The sequence below is a fragment of the Oncorhynchus clarkii genome, chromosome 5 (assembly GCF_045791955.1).
Source record: "Oncorhynchus clarkii lewisi isolate Uvic-CL-2024 chromosome 5, UVic_Ocla_1.0, whole genome shotgun sequence".
In the NCBI taxonomy this organism is placed as follows: Eukaryota; Metazoa; Chordata; class Actinopteri; order Salmoniformes; family Salmonidae; genus Oncorhynchus; species Oncorhynchus clarkii.
This window is the reverse complement of record NC_092151.1, coordinates 73,600,803-73,621,466: the sequence shown is the minus strand read 5'-3', so window position 1 is coordinate 73,621,466 and position 20,664 is coordinate 73,600,803. Positions and strand designations below refer to the sequence as shown.

Below are 20,664 nucleotides of genomic sequence, written 5' to 3'. Positions count from 1 at the left end.
CTATTCTATAAAATCATTTCTCTGTAATTAATATTACCTGACTAAGCTAATCAGGTAAATGTAATTAACTAGAAAGTCGGGTCACCTCAAAATAATGATTATAGAGCTGTTATCATCCGAATAAACTCTTAAAGACCTAGTAATCTTTTACATCAGTAGCAGTCAATATTTAATCCTCACTTTATTCAGTCCCATCTGAAAGTTGTAAATTCAAACTCTGGCTAACAAGTTGAATCAGCAATATAACATTTGATTGAATTATTTATTTACTAAATAGCTAACTAATCACACAGAATTACATCTACACAGAATGGATCATACATTGATTACAAATTATGTCATAAAGGAAAACGTCCCTAGCGGACGGAACAGATATGACGGCTGGTTACGCAAAGAAAGGGGGTTGGGTTTTGAATGAAAGAGAGGGAAGACGGAGAAACAAAAAGATTTTGTCTCTATCAGGGCCATAGGCAGCGATGCTATTGTAAATACAGTATCTTATGCATTCTAAATAACCGCCCATTTGAAAAAGGAAAATACAATAAATATTTACTCTGAGCTGCGCTTCGGTAGATTGGTCGTAGATAGAAGGCCGGGTTGTCCAGCATGGATCTCTTGTCCTCTGAAGAATGTCTCTGGTGGTAAACTAGATACGTTGTAGTATCGTTGTGTGTGTTAGACTGGATATGTTGTCCGTCCTTTCCTAGCCCACGTTTACAGCGGCTGCTGCTAACTCAACGGCTAGGAGGTATCACATCTGGAGTGAATCAGAGTTCAAAGTTCATACCAGGTTGCCATACTTTTAAGCTCGTGTTATATTCTGGCTGGTATAGTCGAAATTCATCCTATTGAATCGTCATCTTCAGGTTGATTGTCATCTTCACATTGAAATTCGATGCTAATTTTGTTAGGATATTGACGTTCAAACAGAGCTCACGCTGAGGTTGGCTTAGTTCTGTAGGTGATCTTTGTCCTGTCAACGTGCAGACCGCAAGTCCTCACGTCCTTGGAACAGAAAGTTTAATTTTCGTCAACGGGTTTATATTATGGTGAAAGAAGGGCGTGTTTCATAGTTTACAACCAATGTCTGTTCACTTGGGTGGGGCCTCTAAGTGAGCAGAGTTTCTCTATGACAAACCTTTCTCTCATTTAAGAAGCTAAAATTACATTTTATCTTTTCACAAATAGTTTAATATTTAAACATTTTAAATTGCACAACAATTCCATGTGAATCTGAACTAGAATGTGTCAACTTTCCAAGATAGTTTGTCTTCCTGTCCATTAGTAGTAATGTCTCAGACAACAACTGATCTGAGATCATATTCATTAAGCATATTTTCAACTGGTTGAATTACTGAAATATGGTTTCATTTCCCACCTCCTGTCAAGCTGTATCACCGCCTGGTATGGCAACTGCACAGCCTGCAACCACAGGGCTCACCAAAGTAGAGGTCGACCGATTATGATTTTTCAACGCCGATACCGATTATTGGAGGACCAAAAAAGCCGATACCGATTAATCGGCTGATTTTAAAATGTATTTTTATTTTTATTTGTAATAATGACAATTACAACAATATTGAATTAACACTTATTTTAACTTATTATAAAACATCAATAAAATCTATTTAGCCTCAAATAAATAATGAAACATGTTCAATTTGGTTTAAATAATGCAAAAACAGTGTTGGAGAAGAAAGTAATATGTGCCATGTAAAAATGTGTGCCATGTAAAATATGTGCCATGTAAAAAAGCTAACGTTTAAGTTCCTTGCTCAGAACATGAGAACACATGAAACTTGGTGGTTCCTTTTAACGTGAGACTTCAATATTCCAAGGTAAGAGGTTTTAGGTTGTAGTTAATATAGTATTTATAGAACTATTTCTCTCTATACCATTTGTATTTCATATACCTTTGACTATTGGATGTTCTTATAGGTACTATAGTATTGCCAGTGTAACAGTATAGCTTCCGTCCCCCTCCTCGCCCCTACCTGGGCTCGAACCAGGAACACATCGACAACAGCCACACTCGAAGCATCGTTACCCATCGCTCCACAAAAGCCGCGGCCCTTGCAGCGCAAGGGAAATAACTACTCAAAATCTAAAAGCGAGTGACGTTTGAAACAGTATTAACGCACACACAGCTAACTAGCTAGCCATTTCACAATGGTTACAACAGCCATTAGATTGATAAACTTGAAGTCATAAACAGCGCTGTGCTTGCGAAGAGCTGCTGGCAAACGCACAAAAGTGCTGTTTGAATGAATGATTACGGGCCTGCTGCTGCTCAGTCAGACTGCTCTATCAAATCAGACTTAATTATAACATAATAACACACAGAAATACGAGCCTTTGGTCATTAATATGATAGAATCCGGAAACTATCATTTCGAAAACAAAACGTTTATTATTTCAGTGAAATACGAAACCGTTCTGTATTTTTTCTAACGGGTGGCATCCCTAAGTCTAAATATTTTTGTTACATTGCACAACCTTCAATGTTATGACATAATTACATAAAATTCTGGCAAATTAGTTCGCAATGAGCCAGGCAGCCCAAACTGTTGCATATACCCTGACTCTGCGTGCAATGAACGCAAGAGAAATGACACAATTTCACCTGGTTAATATTGCCTGCTAAACTGGATTAGTAGTTATAACTAGTGATTTTAATTGATTGATTTTTTATAAGATAAGTTTAATGCTAGCTAGCAATTTACCTTGGCTTCTACTGCATTCACGTAACAGGCAGGCTACTCGTGGAGTGCAATTGTTTAGAGCGTTGGACTAGTTAACTGCAGTTGCAAGATTGAAACCCCTGAGCTGACAAGGTGAAAATCTGTCGTTCTGCCCCTGAACAAGGCAGTTAACCCAAAGTTCCTAGGCAGTCATTGAAAATAAGAATGTGTTCTTAACTGTCTTGCCTAGTTAAATAAAAAGTATTACAAAAAGTATTCTTTAAAAAAAAAGAAAAAAAAGAATCAGAAATCGGCGCCCAAAAATACCTAATTAATCGGCCATTCCAATTAATCGGTTGACCTCTACACCAAAGGGTGGTACAGTCTGCCCAACGCATCACCGGGGGCACACTGCCTGCCCTCCAGGACACCTACAGCACCTGATGTCACAGGAAGGCCAAAAAGATCATCAAGAATGTCAACCACCCGCGCCACTGCCTGTTCACCCAGCTATCATCCAGAAGGCGAGGATGGTACAGGTGTATCAAAGCTGGGGCCGAGAGACTGTAAAACACCTATCTCAAGGCCATCAGACTGTTAAATAGACCTCACTAGCCGGCCACCACCCGGCTACTCAACCCTGCACCTTAGAGGCTACTGCACTATAAACATAGACATGGAATCAGTGGTCACTTTAATTATAAAACACTAGTCACTTTAACAATGTTTACATACTGCTTTACTCATCTCATATGTATATTGTATTCTATTCTACTGTGTTTTAGTCAATGCCACTCTGACATTGCTTGTCCTAATATTTATATATTTCTTTATTCTATTATTTTACTTTTAGATGAGTTAATTGTTAGATACAACTGCACTGTTGGAGCTAGGAACATAAGCATTTTCCTACACCCGCAATAACATCTGGTAAATATGTGTATGTGACCAATAAAATTAGATTTGAGTACAGGAGGGTACTGAGGACACACCCCATGTGGGGCCCCCGTGTTGAGAATCAGTGTCGGGGATATTGTTGCCATATGTGTGTGCAGTAGGTGAGGTGTTTGTTGACTCTGTTGTCTGATGAGTCATGATAGTGTAGCAGGTGACTGTGAAATCGGAAATGTTTTTGTTAGTCTGTTTGACCCCAGCCAATAAAGACAACCTTTGGACCAGGCGTGTCTGCAGGACCTTTTCACATGCAGAGAAAAACACTCATGTAGGCCAACACTCATGATGCATATGGAGGTAGGTGGTGACCAGTGGGCAGTTGGCATTTTATCTTTTAATTTCCTCCTCTCATGTGCTGGCCTGGCAGTGCTCATTCCCCCTCCCTCTTTCTCTCTCTTTTTTTTTAACCCCACTGACCCATTTGGCTGCAGTGCGGGGCCCTTGGTATGGTTCAGGCCCCTGTGGGACAGTGGCGGGACCACTGCCAGCCTCTCCCTTCTCCCGCTGCTAGTGGAAACCGCTGCTCTTCTCTAAGACATTCCTGTCTGTGGCCTGTGGGACACATGCAAGCAAAGACTCATTTTGTGCTGCCCGGGGCTGCGGGTGCATGTTCTTGGGTGGAACACAGCTTGCTGCCCAGCTCTGGGAGGCTTCAGCTGCCCAGTGGTGGAGAGACTGGCTGGGGTGGGCAGGGCACTGGGCAGCAGCATGGATATAGGAATAGCTCCAGACCTAGGCTTTAGCCTAAGCCCAGCTACAGTATGGGTCAATGACCATCAGAAGAATCAAGCCTGCTGCTGTTTGTCAGTAACTTCACTTACCAAGAAATCCACTGTATTCTCTGTATTCTTGGAAATGTCAGCCTACTAATTAGAAACCATTAACCACAGTGTGCACTGTAGCAGGCACACCCTCTCTTATTGTCTGAACGTGATTTAACAGGGAGAGGTGCAGCCTCTGATCTGATAGCGGGAGAGAAAGAAGGTGTATATACAAAGTGTGTGTAACTGTGTATTTGGTTGCAGTTCCCAGGAGTGAATGTGTTGATGCTCGTTGGTGGTTTCTGACTGCATTAGATCAATGAGGGATTCTCTGCCACAATGGCTGTGTTTACACAGGCAGCCCAATTCTGATCTTTTTTTCCACTAATTGGTCTTTTGACCAATCACATCAGATCATTTCACATCATATCAGAGCTGATCTGATTGGTCAAAAGACCAATTAGTGAAATTAAAATATCAGAATTGGGAGCAGAACCTCTAATCCAGTTTATTCTCTGAAGGTTTTAAATGTTGGCAATGCGAGCCGATGGACCTGTTTCAATGGCTATGGCGGACTCATTTTTCCCATCCCTACTGTAAGCAACCTGCTGCTACTTTTCAAACGTCGACAATCGGGCTATCCTACCCACTCACTAATAAATGGACCACAAATCCTCATTGGTTTCAGGTGTCAGGAATGGTACATACAGGCTTAGGCTCAGTTTAGAGAGGACCCATTCTGTATGCCAAGGTCCATATGATCCAGATCAGATTTTTTGTTTAATCTAGGTATACATTTTTTTATTTTCTGTTTTCCTTACCTTAATTTTCTGTATTCCTTCTTTGTTCTGCTCTGTTTACCCAGCTATATTCATTTTAACCCTGTTTTATTTTTACAATGCTTCTAGACCAGAATGGGGGAAGCAATTTCCTTGATGGAAAGAGTTTCTGCTGTATAATGGCAGGGGGGTGGGCATGCTTGGTGATTGAGTCTCTCTCTCTCTCTCTCTCTCTCTCATATATTAAAAACAGGGGGTTTCTACTGTATAACATAGAAAGCACACGTATGAGGACAGTCTCTTCTCAATAGCATTACAGAACACTCAAACGGTAGTGGATGGTTTAGACTGCTTGCGAGCAGCATCCAGTGATGGAGGTAGGTCCTCTCTGTGGTAGTTAGACCATCATAGGGCAGCCTTAACCAGATATAAAGGGATTCTCTCTCTGCTCTATTATAGAATAGGGGAGGCCCACTCCGTGATGGAGTCTTAACTGTAGAGGAATTCAGCTATGCTATTTTTACCCTGCATGGCGCGGGTGGTTGCTATGGCGTTGCCGATGGGCACCGTCGCTATGAGTGCGTGATGACAAGCGGCACCGAGGATCCACTTCACGCCCTGCACATCAGCACAATTTGTGTGTGTAGAAATGGTGAGAAAGTGTTGGTGAGTGAGATTTTGAGTGCGAGAAGCGATGTATTTGAGGCTACTGAGAAATTATGAAGGGGCTTCTGTGTGGGAGGTGTATTTGTCTGTTCGGGTGTATATGAGGGAGAAAGATCATTTGCGGCATCAGTGATTTGAGTGGCTGCTTTAAACATTTCTCTTTCCCTTCCACCACTTCATTTTCCATTTCCCTCCCTCTCTTCTCTTCGTAGTTCCTTTGTCTCACTACTGCCCCGGGGAAGCCAGGATGCATTTGGTTACTGTGTGATTAGCTTCCAAATGTTGTAAAATGCCAGTTAGGGACTTGATTGGCTCTTCAGGGCTCATGGTGACATACTCTGCTCACTGGTTGGCTGCTCAGGGTTTTACGGTGACTGAAAGTGCTCTGTTATTGGCTGCAAGTGGAGCTGTGATGAAGTTTAAAGGGGAAGGAGGAAGAAAGTAGGTCATTGTGTCAGCAGGTCAGTGAAGCACTGAGTGCAGTTATACAAGCACAGCTTTTTGCTGCAGCTACCGCTTGTGTTCCTGCTGCTACACTTAACCCTACTTCCTATCATTCTTTTGCTCTCACATCATGCTTTGTCTGCATGTCTTTTCCAACTGTCAAAACACTGACTCTTTTCAGTGTTGACAAAGTTTGTGATTGGCAGCTTTTAAAACAACAGTGTATGAATGAAACCGTGCTCTATGCTTTGGTATGATTACCCCTCCAAAAGCTGTAGGTGAGATGAGACACCACTCACTTGCTGTGACCCATATTCACCTTATGTAGCCCTGCCCACTTGACCCGAGCTATTTTGAACGTGTTTGTCTTTCAACTTCCTGCACATTGACACAAGTAAAACCATTGTAAAATATGAATTACATTTGTCAAAACTATTAAATAATGTGCACAGAATTTGAAATATGTTATCTGTTGATGAAAATGTATGAAAACATTTCAATGTTAGCCACATTTTTTTCAATCAATGCTTGAATGGACAATGTCGTTAACGCAGAATATCAATGACAAAAGACAAATTGTGCCCGAAATGTTTTATGTAAATAACATTAGGATATTTGATCTGTTGTGCCTCAAAGCTAACTAGCTAACCTGCCATGTTAACTCTATGGGAATGCTAATTATGCTAATGTCGGCTTCCGAGTGCTTATACTACGAAAACACATATTCAATGTTTTCCCCCACCATGAAATGAAAATATCTTACAATTCTGTGCACTTTATTTATAGCCTGATGACTCACACTAATTTCATCCGCTGCTCTGTTTGCCACATGCTTGAGTGTGAGACGGACATCATTGAAGTTGTTTGTGGTGACGAGAGGTGTCAACAGCTATTTTTGAGCATCTCTAACCAATGAGTATCAAAGCCAATGACCAATTCCCTCGCTGCTTGTCCACGTGTTCTGGCTCTGGCCCAACCCATCGGTTTCTGGACCAATCAGATGGCGCCCTTGTTGCCAGGTTACATAAGGTGGATAGAAACTCTGCTGCTACTGTTACATACATGGTCATGTTGAGAATTTATTAAACCTGTAACCTTATGTTTTCGACAGAGACCCTCACATTTTCTGTGTGATGTGTTTGTGGTGTGAGACCCTGTGTGTCGTGCTGCTTGTGCAGGTCAAATGTATCTGTTTTTTAATTTTTAATTTCACCTTTATTTAACCAGATAGGCTAGTTGAGAACAAGTTCTCATTTGCAACTGCGACCTGGCCAAGATAAAGCATAGCAATTCGACACATACAACAACACAGAGTTACACATGGAATAAACAAAACATACAGTCAATAATACAGTAGAAAAAATAAAACAAAAGTCTATATACATTGAGTGCAAATGAGGTAAGATAAGGGAGTTAAGGCAATAAATAGGCATGGTGGCGAAGTAATTACAATATAGCAATTAAACACTGGAGTGATAGATGTGCAGAAGATGGATGTGCAAGTAAAGATACTGGGGTGCAAAGGAGCAAGATAAATACAGTATGGGGATGAGGTAGATAGATGGGCTATATGCAGTGATCTGTGAGCTGCTCTGACAGCTGGTGCTTAAAGCTAGTGAGGGAGATATGAGTCTCCAGCTTCAGTGATTTTTGCAGTTCTTTCCAGTCATTGGCAGCAGAGAACTGGAAGGAAAGGCGACCAAAGGAGGAATTGGCTTTGGGGGTGACCAGTAGATGTCGACCGATTACGATTTTTTTTTTCAACGGCGATACTGATTATTGGAGGACCAAAAAAGCAGATACCGATTAATCGACCTATTTTTTAAAAACGTATTTTTTTATTATTATTATTTTTATTATTATTTAAACATTTGTAATAATGACAATTACAACAATACTGAATGAACACTTATTTTAACTTAATATAATACATCAAAATTAATTTAGCCTCAAATAAATCCTGAAACATGTTCAATTTGGTTTAAATAATGCAAAATCATAGTGTTGGAGAAGAAAGTAAGATGTGCCAATATGCAATATGTGCCATGTATGTGCCATATAAAAATGTGTGACATGTAAAAAAAGCTAACATTTAAGTTCCTTGCTCAGAACATAAGAATATATGAAAGTTGGTGGTTCCTTTTAACATGAGACTATGTTAAAATGAGAATATTCCAAGGTAAGAGGTTTTAGGTTCTAGTTAATATAGTATTTATAGGACTATTTCTCTCTATATTTCATATACCTTTGACTATTGAATGTCTTTATAGGCACTATAGTAATGCCAGTGTAACAGTATAGCTTCCGTCCCTCTCCTCGCCCCTACCTGGGCTCGAACCAGGAACACATCGACAACAGCCACACTCGAAGCAGCGTTACCCAACGCTCCACAAAAGCCGCGGCCCTTGCAGCGCAAGGGGAATAACTACTCCAAATCTAAAAGCGAGTGACGTTTGAAACGGTATTAGCGCACACACAGCTAACTAGCTAGCTATTTCACATTGGTTACACCAGCAATTAGGCTGATAGGCTTGAAGTCATAAACAGCGCTGTGCTTGCAAAGAGCTGCTGGCAAACGCACAAAAGTGCTGTTTGAATGAATGATTACGGGCCTGCTGCTGCTCAGTCAGACTGCTCTATCAAATCAGACTTAATTATAACATAACACACAGAAATACGAGCCTTTGGTCATTCATATGATAGAATCTGGAAACTATCATTTCGAAAACAAAACGTTTATTATTTCAGTGAAATACGGAACCGTTCTGTATTTTTTCTAACGGGTGGCATCCCTAAGTCTAAATATTCTTGTTACATTGCACAACCTTCAATGTTATGTCATAATTACATACAATTCTGGCAAATTAGTTCGCAATGACTCTGCGTGCAATGAACGCAAGAGAAATGACACAATTTCACCTGGTTAATATTGCCTGCTAAACTGGATTAGTAGTTATAACTAGTGATTAGGATTGATTGGTTTTTATAAGATAAGTTTAATGCTAGCTAGCAATTTACCTTGGCTTCTACTGCATTTGCGTAACAGGCAGGCTCCTCGTGGAGTGCAATGGTTAGAGCGTTGGACTAGTTAACTGTACGGTTGCAAGATTGGATCCCCTGAGCTGACAAGGTGAAAATCTGTCGTTCTGCCCCTGAAAAGGGCAGTTAACCCACCGTTCCTAGGTCGTCATTGAAAATAAGAATGTGTTCTTAACTGACTTGCCTGGTTAAATAAAGGTCAAATAAAATGTAAAAAAACCTAGCAGTGGGTTTGGCGACGAGTATGAAGCGAGGGCCAGCAAACGAGAGCATACAGGTCGCAGTGGTGGGTAGTGTATGGGGCTTTGGTTAAAAAAAAGGATGGCACTGTGATAGACTGCATCCAATTTGTTAAGGAGAGTGTTTGAGGATATTTTATAGATGACATCGCCGAAGTCAAGGATCGGTAGGATGGTCAGTTTTACGAGGGTATGTTTGGCAGCATGAGTGAAGGATGCTTTGTTGCGATATATGAAGCCGAATCTAGATTTAATTTTGGATTGGAGATGCTTAATGTGAGTCTGGAAGGAGAGTTTACAGTCTAGCCAGACACCTAGGTATTTGTAGTTGTCCACGTATTCTAAGTCAGAGCCGTCCAGAGTGGTGATGCTGGACGGGCGGGCAGTGATCGATTGAATAGCATGCATTTTTAGTTTTACTTGCATTTAAGTCACGTCCAGAGAGCAGAGAAATGGGCATAGCTGAAAGTCAATGGGCTGTGACAATGCCCCTCCCCCTTCCTTTCAGGCACTTGGGGTCACACTTTATTTGGGTAGTCCGTCTGTAGATGCTCTATAGATTTCCCAGCACTCCCCTCATTCACCTAGACACTCCGCCACAGCCACCACACCCCTATGTCTGTCTCTGTGTCTGTCACTCTCTTCCTCTCCCAAAAACATGTTCATAGTTTAACATGTTGAAAAACATTCACTTTAATGTTCTGTTCTATCCAGGCATTAGTCCAGTTTGTGTGAAAGCATTCCAGTCTGTTGGGTCAGAATGGGATTAATCATGATGCTGGTCATTTTAGGAAAGCTCACTATTAGAGACATATTGGTCAGTCGAGCTCCACTGTTGACGTCCTCGCATTGCCACAATTAGGCATTATTAGGATCCCTAACTAGTTTAGAGACTAGGGCATGTGTCTAAACCAGGATTTTATCATGTCAGTTTGTGTTTTTGGTTGCGTATTTCAGGCTGTGGCTGTCATGACCTTTCTGGCTCTTTATTTTTTATTTCACCTTTATTTAACCAGGTAAGCTAGTTGAGAACAAGTTCTCATTTACAACTGCGACCTGGCCAAGATAAAGCAAAGCAGTGTGACACAAACAACAACAGAGTTACACATTGAATAAACAAGCATACAGTCAATAACACAATATAAAAAAATTGTCTATATACAGTGTGTGCAAATGACGTGAGGAGGTAAAGCAATAAATAGGCCATAGTAGCGAAGTAATTACAGTTTAGCAAATTAACACTGGAGTGATAGATGCACATCATCTGCTCAAGTAGATATACTGGTGTGCAAAAGATCAGAAAATTAAATAAAAACAATATGGGGATGAGGTAGGTAGATTGGGTGGGCTATTTACAGATGGGCTATGTACAGCTGCAGCGATCGGTTGAATCAGCTTTTCCATCATGTCATCGCTAAGGATATAAGGTTCTGTGTACGTCTTCTATATGTAAGGTTATTTGTGTGTCTGTTGCAGGGTTTAAGGATGTGTGTGTTTTCAGGGTATATGTTGTGTGTTTTTTTTCTTATTTTAGATCCCCGAAGGAAAACATCTCTTTTCTAGTCCAGTACCATAGCGGCTCCAGACGAACCATGTGATTGGTAAGTGCTCACCTCTGCTCTGTACTAAACATATAGCTATGCTTAGCCCACTGATATGCTAAGTGGAATTTCTGCCATATAACATTTATCGAATAAATTAATTCCAGATAGACAAGAACCTACGGTACAGAGGCTATGGTTGAATTGGGATTGAGTAAATAGACCACTTTACAGGTTAATTCATGTAATGTCTTCTGTTTTGTAACCAGTTAGAGCATCCAATGTAGCTGTCATGTGGTACAGCCCAGCACGGCGGAATGCTCAGCTCAGCAAGGAGCCGTTGACAACCGCTGGCCTTTGACAAAGGATCCTCCCAGTGACTCTTGTAACTACCCCCCTCCCCTAGGGGGGACACAGACCTCTGCCATCCCCACAGTGCCTCCACATTGGGTGGACCTTCATCCTACACCACACTCCTCATCCTCCCACAGAGTCTGCTAGACAGGAGGTAAGGTTGGGCCGGGTGCTGCTGCCCTTCAGGAATAGAGGCTGTGGGTTATTCTGTGTGAGATAGATAGATATACGTATATCTCTCTCACACACACAGTTGAAGTCGGAAGTTTACATACACCTCAGCCAAATACATTTAAACTCAGTTTTTCACATTTAATCCTAGTAAAAATTCCCATGTCTTAGGTCAGTTAGGATCACCACTTTATTTTAAAGAATGTGAAATATCAGAATTATAGTAGAGAGCGATTTATTTCAGCTTTTATTTCTTTCATCACATTCCCAGTGGATCAGAAGTTTACATACACTCAATTAGTATTTGGTAGCATTGCCTTTAAATTGTTTAACTTGGGTCAAACGTTTCAGGTAGCCTTCCACAAGCTTCCCACAATAAGTTGGGTGAATTTTGGCCCATTGCTCCTGACAGAGCTGGTGTAACTGAGTCAGGTTTGTAGGCCTCATTGCTCGTACACGCTTTTTCAGTTCTGCCCGCAGATTTTTTTTAGGATTGAGGTCAGGGATTTGTGATGGCCACTCCAATACCTTGACTTTGTTGTCCTTAAGCCATTTTGCCACAACTTTGGAAGTATGTTTGGGGTCATGGTCCTTTTGGAAGACCCATTTGCGACCAAGCTTTAACTTCCTGACTGATGTCTTGAGATGTTGCTTCAATATATCCACACAATTTTCCTCCCTCATGATGCAATCTATTTTTGCGAAGTGCACCACTCCTTCCTGCAGCAAAGAACCCCCACAACATGATGCTGCCACCCCCGTGCTTCATGGTTGGGATGGTGTTCTTCGGCTTGCAAGTCTCCCCCTTTTCCTCCAAACATAACGATGGTCATTATGGCCAAACAGTTATATTTTTGTTTCATCAGACCAGAGGGCATTTCTCCAAAAAGTATGATCTTTGTCCCCATGTGCAGTTTTAAACCGTAGTCTGTCTTTTTTTATGGTGGTTTTGGAGCAGTAGCTTCTTCCTTGCTGAGTGGCCTTTCAGGTTATGTTGATGTAGAACTTGTTTTACTGTGGATATAGATACTTTTGTACCTGTTTCGTCCAGCATCTTCACAAGGTCCTCTGCTGTTGTTCTGGGATTGATTTTCACTTTTCGCACCAAAGTACGTTCATCTCTAGGAGACAGAATGCATCTCCTTCCAGAGCGCTATGACGGCTGTGTGGTCCCATGGTGGTTATACTTGGTACTATTGTTTGTACAGATGAAAGTGGTACCTTCAGGTGTTTGGAAATTGCTCCCAAGGATGGACCAGTGGAGATGTTTTTTCTGAGGTCTTGGTTGATTTCTTTAGATTTTCCCATGATGTCACGCAAAGAGGAACTGAGTTTGAAGGTAGGCCTTGAAATACAGTGCCTTGCGAAAGTATTCGGCCACCTTGAACTTTGCAACCTTTTGCCACATTTCAGGCTTCAAACATAAAGATATAAAACTGTATTTTTTTGTGAAGAATCAACAACAAGTGAGACACAATCATGAAGGGGAACGACATTTATTGGATATTTCAAACTTTTTTAACAAATCAAAAACTGAAAAATTGGGCGTGCAAAATTATTCAGCCCCCTTAAGTTAATACTTTGTAGCGCCACCTTTTGCTGCGATTACAGCTGTAAGTCGCTTGGGGTATGTCTCTATCAGTTTTGCACATCGAGAGACTGAAATTTTTCCCATTCCTCCTTGCAAAACAGCTCGAGCTCAGTGAGGTTGGATGGAGAGCATTTGTGAACAGCAGTTTTCAGTTCTTTCCACAGATTCTCGATTGGATTCAGGTCTGGACTTTGACTTGGCCATTCTAACACCTGGATATGTTTATTTTTGAACCATTCCATTGTAGATTTTGCTTTATGTTTTGGATCATTGTCTTGTTGGAAGACAAATCTCCGTCCCAGTCTCAGGTCTTTTGCAGACTCCATCAGGTTTTCTTCCAGAATGGTCCTGTATTTGGCTCCATCCATCTTCCCATCAATTTTAACCATCTTCCCTGTCCCTGCTGAAGAAAAGCAGGCCCAAACCATGATGCTGCCACCACCATGTTTGACAGTGGGGATGGTGTGTTCAGGGTGATGAGCTGTGTTGCTTTTACTCCGTTTTGCATTGTTGCCAAAAAGTTCAATTTTGGTTTCATCTGACCAGTGCACCTTCTTCCACATGTTTGGTGTGTCTCCCAGGTGGCTTGTGGCAAACTTTAAACGACACTTTTTATGGATATCTTTAAGAAATGGCTTTCTTCTTGCCACTCTTCCATAAAGGCCAGATTTGTGCAATATACGACTGATTGTTGTCCTATGGACAGAGTCTCCCACCTCAGCTGTAGATCTCTGCAGTTCATCCAGAGTGATCATGGGCCTCTTGGCTGCATCTCTGATCAGTCTTCTCCTTGTATGAGCTGAAAGTTTAGAGGGACGGCCAGGTCTTGGTAGATTTGCAGTGGTCTGATACTCCTTCCATTTCAATATTATCGCTTGCACAGTGCTGCTTGGGATGTTTAAAGCTTGGGAAATCTTTTTGTATCCAAATCCGGCTTTAAACTTCTTCACAACAGTATCTCGGACCTGCCTGGTGTGTTCCTTGTTCTTCATGATGCTCTCTGCGCTTTTAACGGACCTCTGAGACTATCACAGTGCAGGTGCATTTATACGGAGACTTGATTACACACAGGTGGATTGTATTTATCATCATTAGTCATTTAGGTCAACATTGGATCATTCAGAGATCCTAACTGAACTTCTGGAGAGAGTTTGCTGCACTGAAAGTAAAGGGGCTGAATAATTTTGCACGCCCAATTTTTCAGTTTTTGATTTGTTAAAAAAGTTTAAAAAATCCAATAAATGTCGTTCCACTTCATGATTGTGTCCCACTTGTTGTTGATTCTTCACAAAAAAATACAGTTTTATATCTTTATGTTTGAAGCCTGAAATGTGGCAAAAGGTCGCAAAGTTCAAGGGGGCCGAATACTTTCGCAAGGCACTGTACATCCACAGGTACACAGATGACGTCAATTAGCATATCAGAAGCTTCTAAAGCCGTGATGTCATTTTCTGGAATTTTCCAAGCTGTTTAAAGGCACAGTCAACTTAGTGTATGTAATCTTCTGACCAACTGGAATTGTGATGCAGTGAATTATAATTGAAATAATATGTCTGTAAACAATTGTTGGAAAAATTACTTGTCATGCACGCAGTAGATGTCTTAACCGACTTGCCAAAATTATAGTTTCTTAGCAAGAAATTTGTGGAGTCTGTATGTATGCATGTATGCATGCATGTATGCATGTATGCATGCATGTATGCATGCATGTATGCATGTATGCATGCATGTATGCATGTATGCATGCATGTATGCATGTATGCATGCATGTATGCATGCATGCATGCATGCGCGCACACACACACACGCAGTGGGGAGAACAAGTATTTGATACACTGCCGATTTTGCAGGTTTTCCTACTTACAAAGCATGTAGAGGTCTGTAATTTTTATCATAGGTACACTTCAAATGTGAGAGACACAATCTAAAACAAAAATCCAGAAAATCACATTGTATGATTTTTAAGTAATTAATTTGCATTTTATTGCATTACATAAGTATTTGATCACCTACCAACCAGTAAGAATTCAGGTTCTCACAGACCTGTTAGTTTTTCTTTAAGAAGCCCTCCTGTTCTCCATTCATTATCTGTATTAACTGCACCTATTTGAACTCGTTACCTGTATAAAAGACACCTGTCCACACACTCAACAAAACAGACTCCAACCTCTCCACAATGGCCAAGACCAGAGAGCTGTGTAAGGACATCAGGGATAAAATTGTAGACCTGGACAAGGCTGGGATGGGCTACAGAATAATAGGCAAACAGCTTGGTGAGAAGGCAACAACTGCTGGCGCAATTATTAGAAAATGGAAGAAGTTCAAGATGACGGTCTATCACCCTCGGTCTGGGGCTCCATGCAAGATCTCACCTAGTGGGGCATCAATGATCATGAGGAATGTGAGGGATCAAATCAAATGTATTTATATAGCCCTTCGTACATCAGCTGATATCTCAAAGTGCTGTACAGAAACCCAGCCTAAAACCCCAAACAGAAAGCAATGCAGGTGTAGAAGCACGGTGGCAAGGAAAAACTCCCTAGCAAGGCCAAAACCTAGGAAGAAACCTAGAGAGGAACCAGGATATGTGGGGTGGCCAGTCCTCTTCTGGCTGTGCCGGGTGGAGATTATAACAGACCATGGCCAAGATGTTCAAATGTTCATAAATGACCAGCATGGTCAAATAATAATAATAATAATAATAATAAGGCAGAACAGTTGAAACTGGAGCAGCAGCACGGCCAGGTGGATTGGGACAGCAAGGATCAGCCCAGAACTACACGGCAGGACCTGGTCAATGACCTGAAGAGAGCTGGGGCCACAATCTCAAAGAAAAGCATTAGTAACACACTACGCCATCATGGATTAAAATCCTGCAGCGCACGCAAGGTCCCCCTGCTCAAGCCAGCGCATGTCCAGGCCCGTCTGAAGTTTGCCAATGACCATCTGGATGACCCAGAGGAGGAATGGGAGAAGGTCATGTGGTCTGATGAGACAAAAATAGAGCTTTTTGGTCTAAACTCCACTCGCTGTGTTTGGAGGAAAAATGATGACTACAACCCCAGAAACACCATCCCAACCATGGAAACATAATTCTTTGGGGATGCTTTTCTGCAAAGGGGACAGGACGACTGCACCGTATTGAGGGGAGGATGTATGGGGCCATGTTTCGCGAGATCTTGGCCAACAACCTCCTTCCCTCAGTAAGAGCATTGAAGATGGGTTGTGGCTAGGTCTTCCAGCATGACAACGACCCGAAACACACAGCCAGGGCAACTAAGGAGTGGCTCCGTAAGAAGCATCTCAAGGTCCTGGAGTGGCCTAGCCAGTCTCCAGACCTGAACCCAATAGAAAATCTTTGGAGGGAGCTGAAAGTCCGTATTGCCCAGCGACAGCCCTGAAACCTGAAGGATCTGGAGAATGACTGTATGGAGGAGTGGGCCACAATCCCTGCTGCAGTGTGTGCAAGCCTACAGGAAAAGTAAATATTAAGTTCTGCTTTTCTGATGTATCAAATACTTATGTCATGCAATAAAATGCAAATGAATTACTTAAAAATCATACAATATGATTTTCTGGATTTTTGTTTTAGATTCCATCTCTCACAGTTGAAGTGTACTTATGATAAAAATTGCAGACCTCTACATGCTTGGCAAGTAGGAAAACCTGCAAACTCGGCAGTGTATCAAATACTTGTTCTCCCCACTGTATAACACACACACACACACACACACACACACACACACACACACACACACACACACACACACACACACACACACACACACACACACACACACACACACACACACAAAGGTTTGGACATACCTACTCATTCCATGGTTATTCTTTATTTTTACTATTTTCTACATTGTAGAATAATAATGAAGACATCAAAACTACGAAGTAACAAATATGGAATCATTTAGAAACCAAAAGTGTTAAACAAACCAAAATATGTTTTATATTTGAGATTCTTCAAAGTAGCCACCCTCAGCCTTGACAGCTTCGCACCCTCTTGAAATTCTCTCAACCAGATTCATGAGGTGCCTGGAATGCATTTCAATTAACAGGTGTGCCTTGTTAAAAGTTTGTGTTGAATTTCTATCCTTAATGCGTTTGAGCCAATCAGTTGTGTTGTGACATGGTAGGGGTGGTATACAGAGTGAGCTCTATTTGGTAAAAGACCATATAATGGCAAGAACAGCTCAAATAAGCAAAGAGAAATGACAGTCCACCAAGACACGAAGGTCAGTCAATATGAAACATTTCAACAACTTTGAAAGTTTCTTCAAGTGCATTCGCAATAACCATCAAGTGCTATGATGAATCTGGCTCTCATGTGGACCGCCACAGGAAAGGAAGACCCAGGTCTGATGAGTCCAACATTTTGTTTCATGTTTCAATGCTTTTCCAACAGTCTTGAAGGAGTCACAACACAACTGATTGGCTCAAACGCATTAAGAAGGAAAGAAATTCCACAAATGAACTTTTAATTGGTTTCTTCATGATCCCATATGTTATTTCATAGTTTTGATGTCTTTATTATTCTATAATGTAGAAAATAGTAAAAATAAAGGAAAACCCTTGAATGAGTAGATGTGTCCAAACTTTTGACTGGTACTGTACATTATTTTTAGTTTCAGGCCATGTACTGTAATTTCACTGTTAATCTCGCTTTTTCTGACAGGTTCATTCACAAATGTCTACCTCACGATTAAAAGGCCCCTCTCCATAACTGCGACCCTGAACAGGCTACAAAATGACTTCCAGTATAGGCGGGTGAGTTAGTCTACCAATCTCCTCCTAAACTTGAGAGAAATGGATATCCTACCCTACCTACTCATCTGGTCTGGTCTGGTCTGTCAAATCATCTGTGACTAACAATCTATAAAATAAAACGTTTTTTAAATGTTCTCAATCTGTGCTTTACTTTCCCTGGATTTAGTCGTTATGGTGATTTCAAGCAACATTTGGTGGATCTTTAGGTGTGTGTGTGTGACTGACCTGTGTGTGTGGGTGGCTCTGGACCTGGAAATAATAAGTTGTTCTTAATGGACTTGCCTGGTTAACTCTTTACACTCATACCCGTATACGGGTTAAAATTAGAGGTCGACCGATTAATCGGAATGGGCGATTTTAATTAGGGCCGATTCAAGTTTTCATAACAATCGGCATTTTTGGACACCGATCATGGCCGATTATATTGCACTCCACGAGGAGACTGCGTGGCAGGCTGACTGCCTGTTATGTGAGTGCAGCAAGGAGGTAAGGTGCTAGCTAGCATTAAACACAACTTATAAAAAACAATCACTCTTAACATAATCACTAGTTAACTACACATGGTTGATGATATTACTAGTTTATCTAGCTTGTCCTGCGTTGCATACAATCGATGCGGTGCCTGTTAATTTATCATTGAATCATAACCTACTTCGCCAAACGTTTTTTTAACAAGCGCATTTGTGAAAAGAGCACTGTTGTTGCACCAATGTGTACCTAACCATAAATATCAACGCCTTTCTTAAAATCAATACACAAGTATATATTTTTAAACCTGCATATTTAGTTAATATTGCCTGCTAACATGAATTTCTTTTAACTAGGGAAATTGTGTCACTTCTCTTGCATTCTGTGCAACAGAGTCCGGCTATATGCAGCAGTTTGGGCCGTCTGGCTCGTTGCGAACTGTGTGAAGACCAACTTCGCCAAACGGGGGATGATTTAACAAAAGCGCATTTGCGAAAAAAGCACTTTCGTAGCTCTTCCCTGTGCTTCAAGCATTGAGTTTTTTATGATTTCAAGTCTATCAACTCCAAGATTAGGCTGGTGTAACAGATGTGAAATGGCTAGCTAGTTAGCGGGGTGCTCGCTAATAGCGTTTCAATCGGTGACATAACTCGCTCTGAGACCTTGAAGTAGTTGTTCCCCTTGCTCTGCAAGAGCGATGGCTAACGATGCTTCGAGGGTGGCTGTTGTCGATGTGTTCCCAGGTAGGGGCGAGGAGAGGGACGGAAGCTATACTGTTACACTGGCATTACTAAAGTGCCTATAAGAACATCCAATAGTCAAAGGTATATGAAATACAAATGGTATAGAGAGAAATAGTTCTATAATAACTACAACCTAAAACTTCTTACCTGGGAATATTGAAGACTCTTGTTAAAAGACACCACCAGCTTTCATATGTTCTCATGTTCTGAGCAAGGAACTTAAACGTTAGCTTTTTTACATGGCACATATTGCACTTTTACTTTCTTCTCCAACATTATTTGCATTATTTAAACCAAATTGAACATGTTTCATGATTTATTTGAGGCTGAATTGATTTTATTGACGTATTATATTAAGTTAAAATAAAAGTGTTCATTCAGTATTGTTGTAATTGTCATTATTACAAATAAAAATAAAAAATTGGTTGATTTTAATCGGTATCGTCTTTTTTCTCTCGGTCCTCCAATAATCGGTATCGGCGTTGAAAAATCATAATCGGTCGACCTCTAGTTAAAATAGCAGATTTGGTTGCTGATAAATGCTTAAATTGAAATGCAGTGGGTGTACAAAAACATGATGTCAGCTCAAGGTCTCCGCTTTACAGCTCAGTATTGGTTTTGACTGACAGCCGTTCTGAACGTGAACACTGCGTGTGACAAGAAGTTGCCCCACCTCCCGCAGTTTTTTTTTGTCTGAGTAAGGGAAATGCTCTAAATAGGTCTCCTAAATATATTGAGTTGTTAAGGATTATAATAAATACCACTTTGATGTCATACAAGCGAGCCAAACACCCGTTATACAAGCGAGCCAAACACACCTAAATCTGCACTTCACATTTCCATATCATAAAACAAATTTCATAGTGTCAACGTTTATGATCACTCTGCTTGATGTACAGTTACAAGTTGACATGGTGTCATACCCTGGGTTGTCCTGAACAGAATGAGCCTATGTTTGTCATATTGTGAAGATGTTTGGCGGGGAACACACATTTGAATGCACTCGTCACTCTTTTCTACAGTGCATTCAGAAAATATTCAGACCCCTTGACTTTTTCCACATTTTGTTACGTTACAGCCTTATTCTAAAATGTATTGAATACATTTTTTCCTCCTCAACCTACACACAATACCCCATAATGACAAAGTGAAAAGGTTTTTTTTTGTGCAAATGTATTAAAAATAAAAAACAATCTTATTCACAAGTATTCAGACCGTTTTCGATGAGACTCAACATTTTGCTCAAGTTCATCCTGTTTCCATTGATCATCCTTGATGTTTCTACAACTTGATTGGAATCCACCTGGGGTCAATTTTTAATTGTTTGGACAATATTTGGAAAGGCACACACCTGTCTATACAAGGTCCCACAGTTGACAGTGCATGTCAGCGCAAAAACCAAGCCATGAGTTGGAAGGAATTGTCCGTAGAGCTCCGAGACAGGATTGTGT

At 41.0% G+C, this 20,664-nt stretch overlaps 1 protein-coding gene across 6 annotated transcripts in view; it reads left to right on the top strand.

Annotated features, from left to right (window-relative positions):
* The window catches only part of LOC139409369 (circadian locomoter output cycles protein kaput-like), a 49,247-nt gene that overhangs the window by 8,769 nt on the left and 19,814 nt on the right, over positions 1–20,664 (top strand). For 4 of the 6 annotated variants that reach the window (XM_071154417.1, XM_071154413.1, XM_071154416.1 and 1 more), the window contains exons 2-4: positions 11,098–11,164; positions 11,374–11,612; positions 17,911–18,002. In XM_071154417.1, the coding sequence (XP_071010518.1) occupies positions 17,983–18,002 (20 nt within the window). In that variant the 5' untranslated portion in view covers positions 11,098–11,164; positions 11,374–11,612; positions 17,911–17,982. The remainder of the gene's footprint in view (positions 1–11,097; positions 11,165–11,373; positions 11,613–17,910; positions 18,003–20,664) is intronic. The other 2 variants (XM_071154418.1, XM_071154414.1) reach the window with 1 other exon arrangement.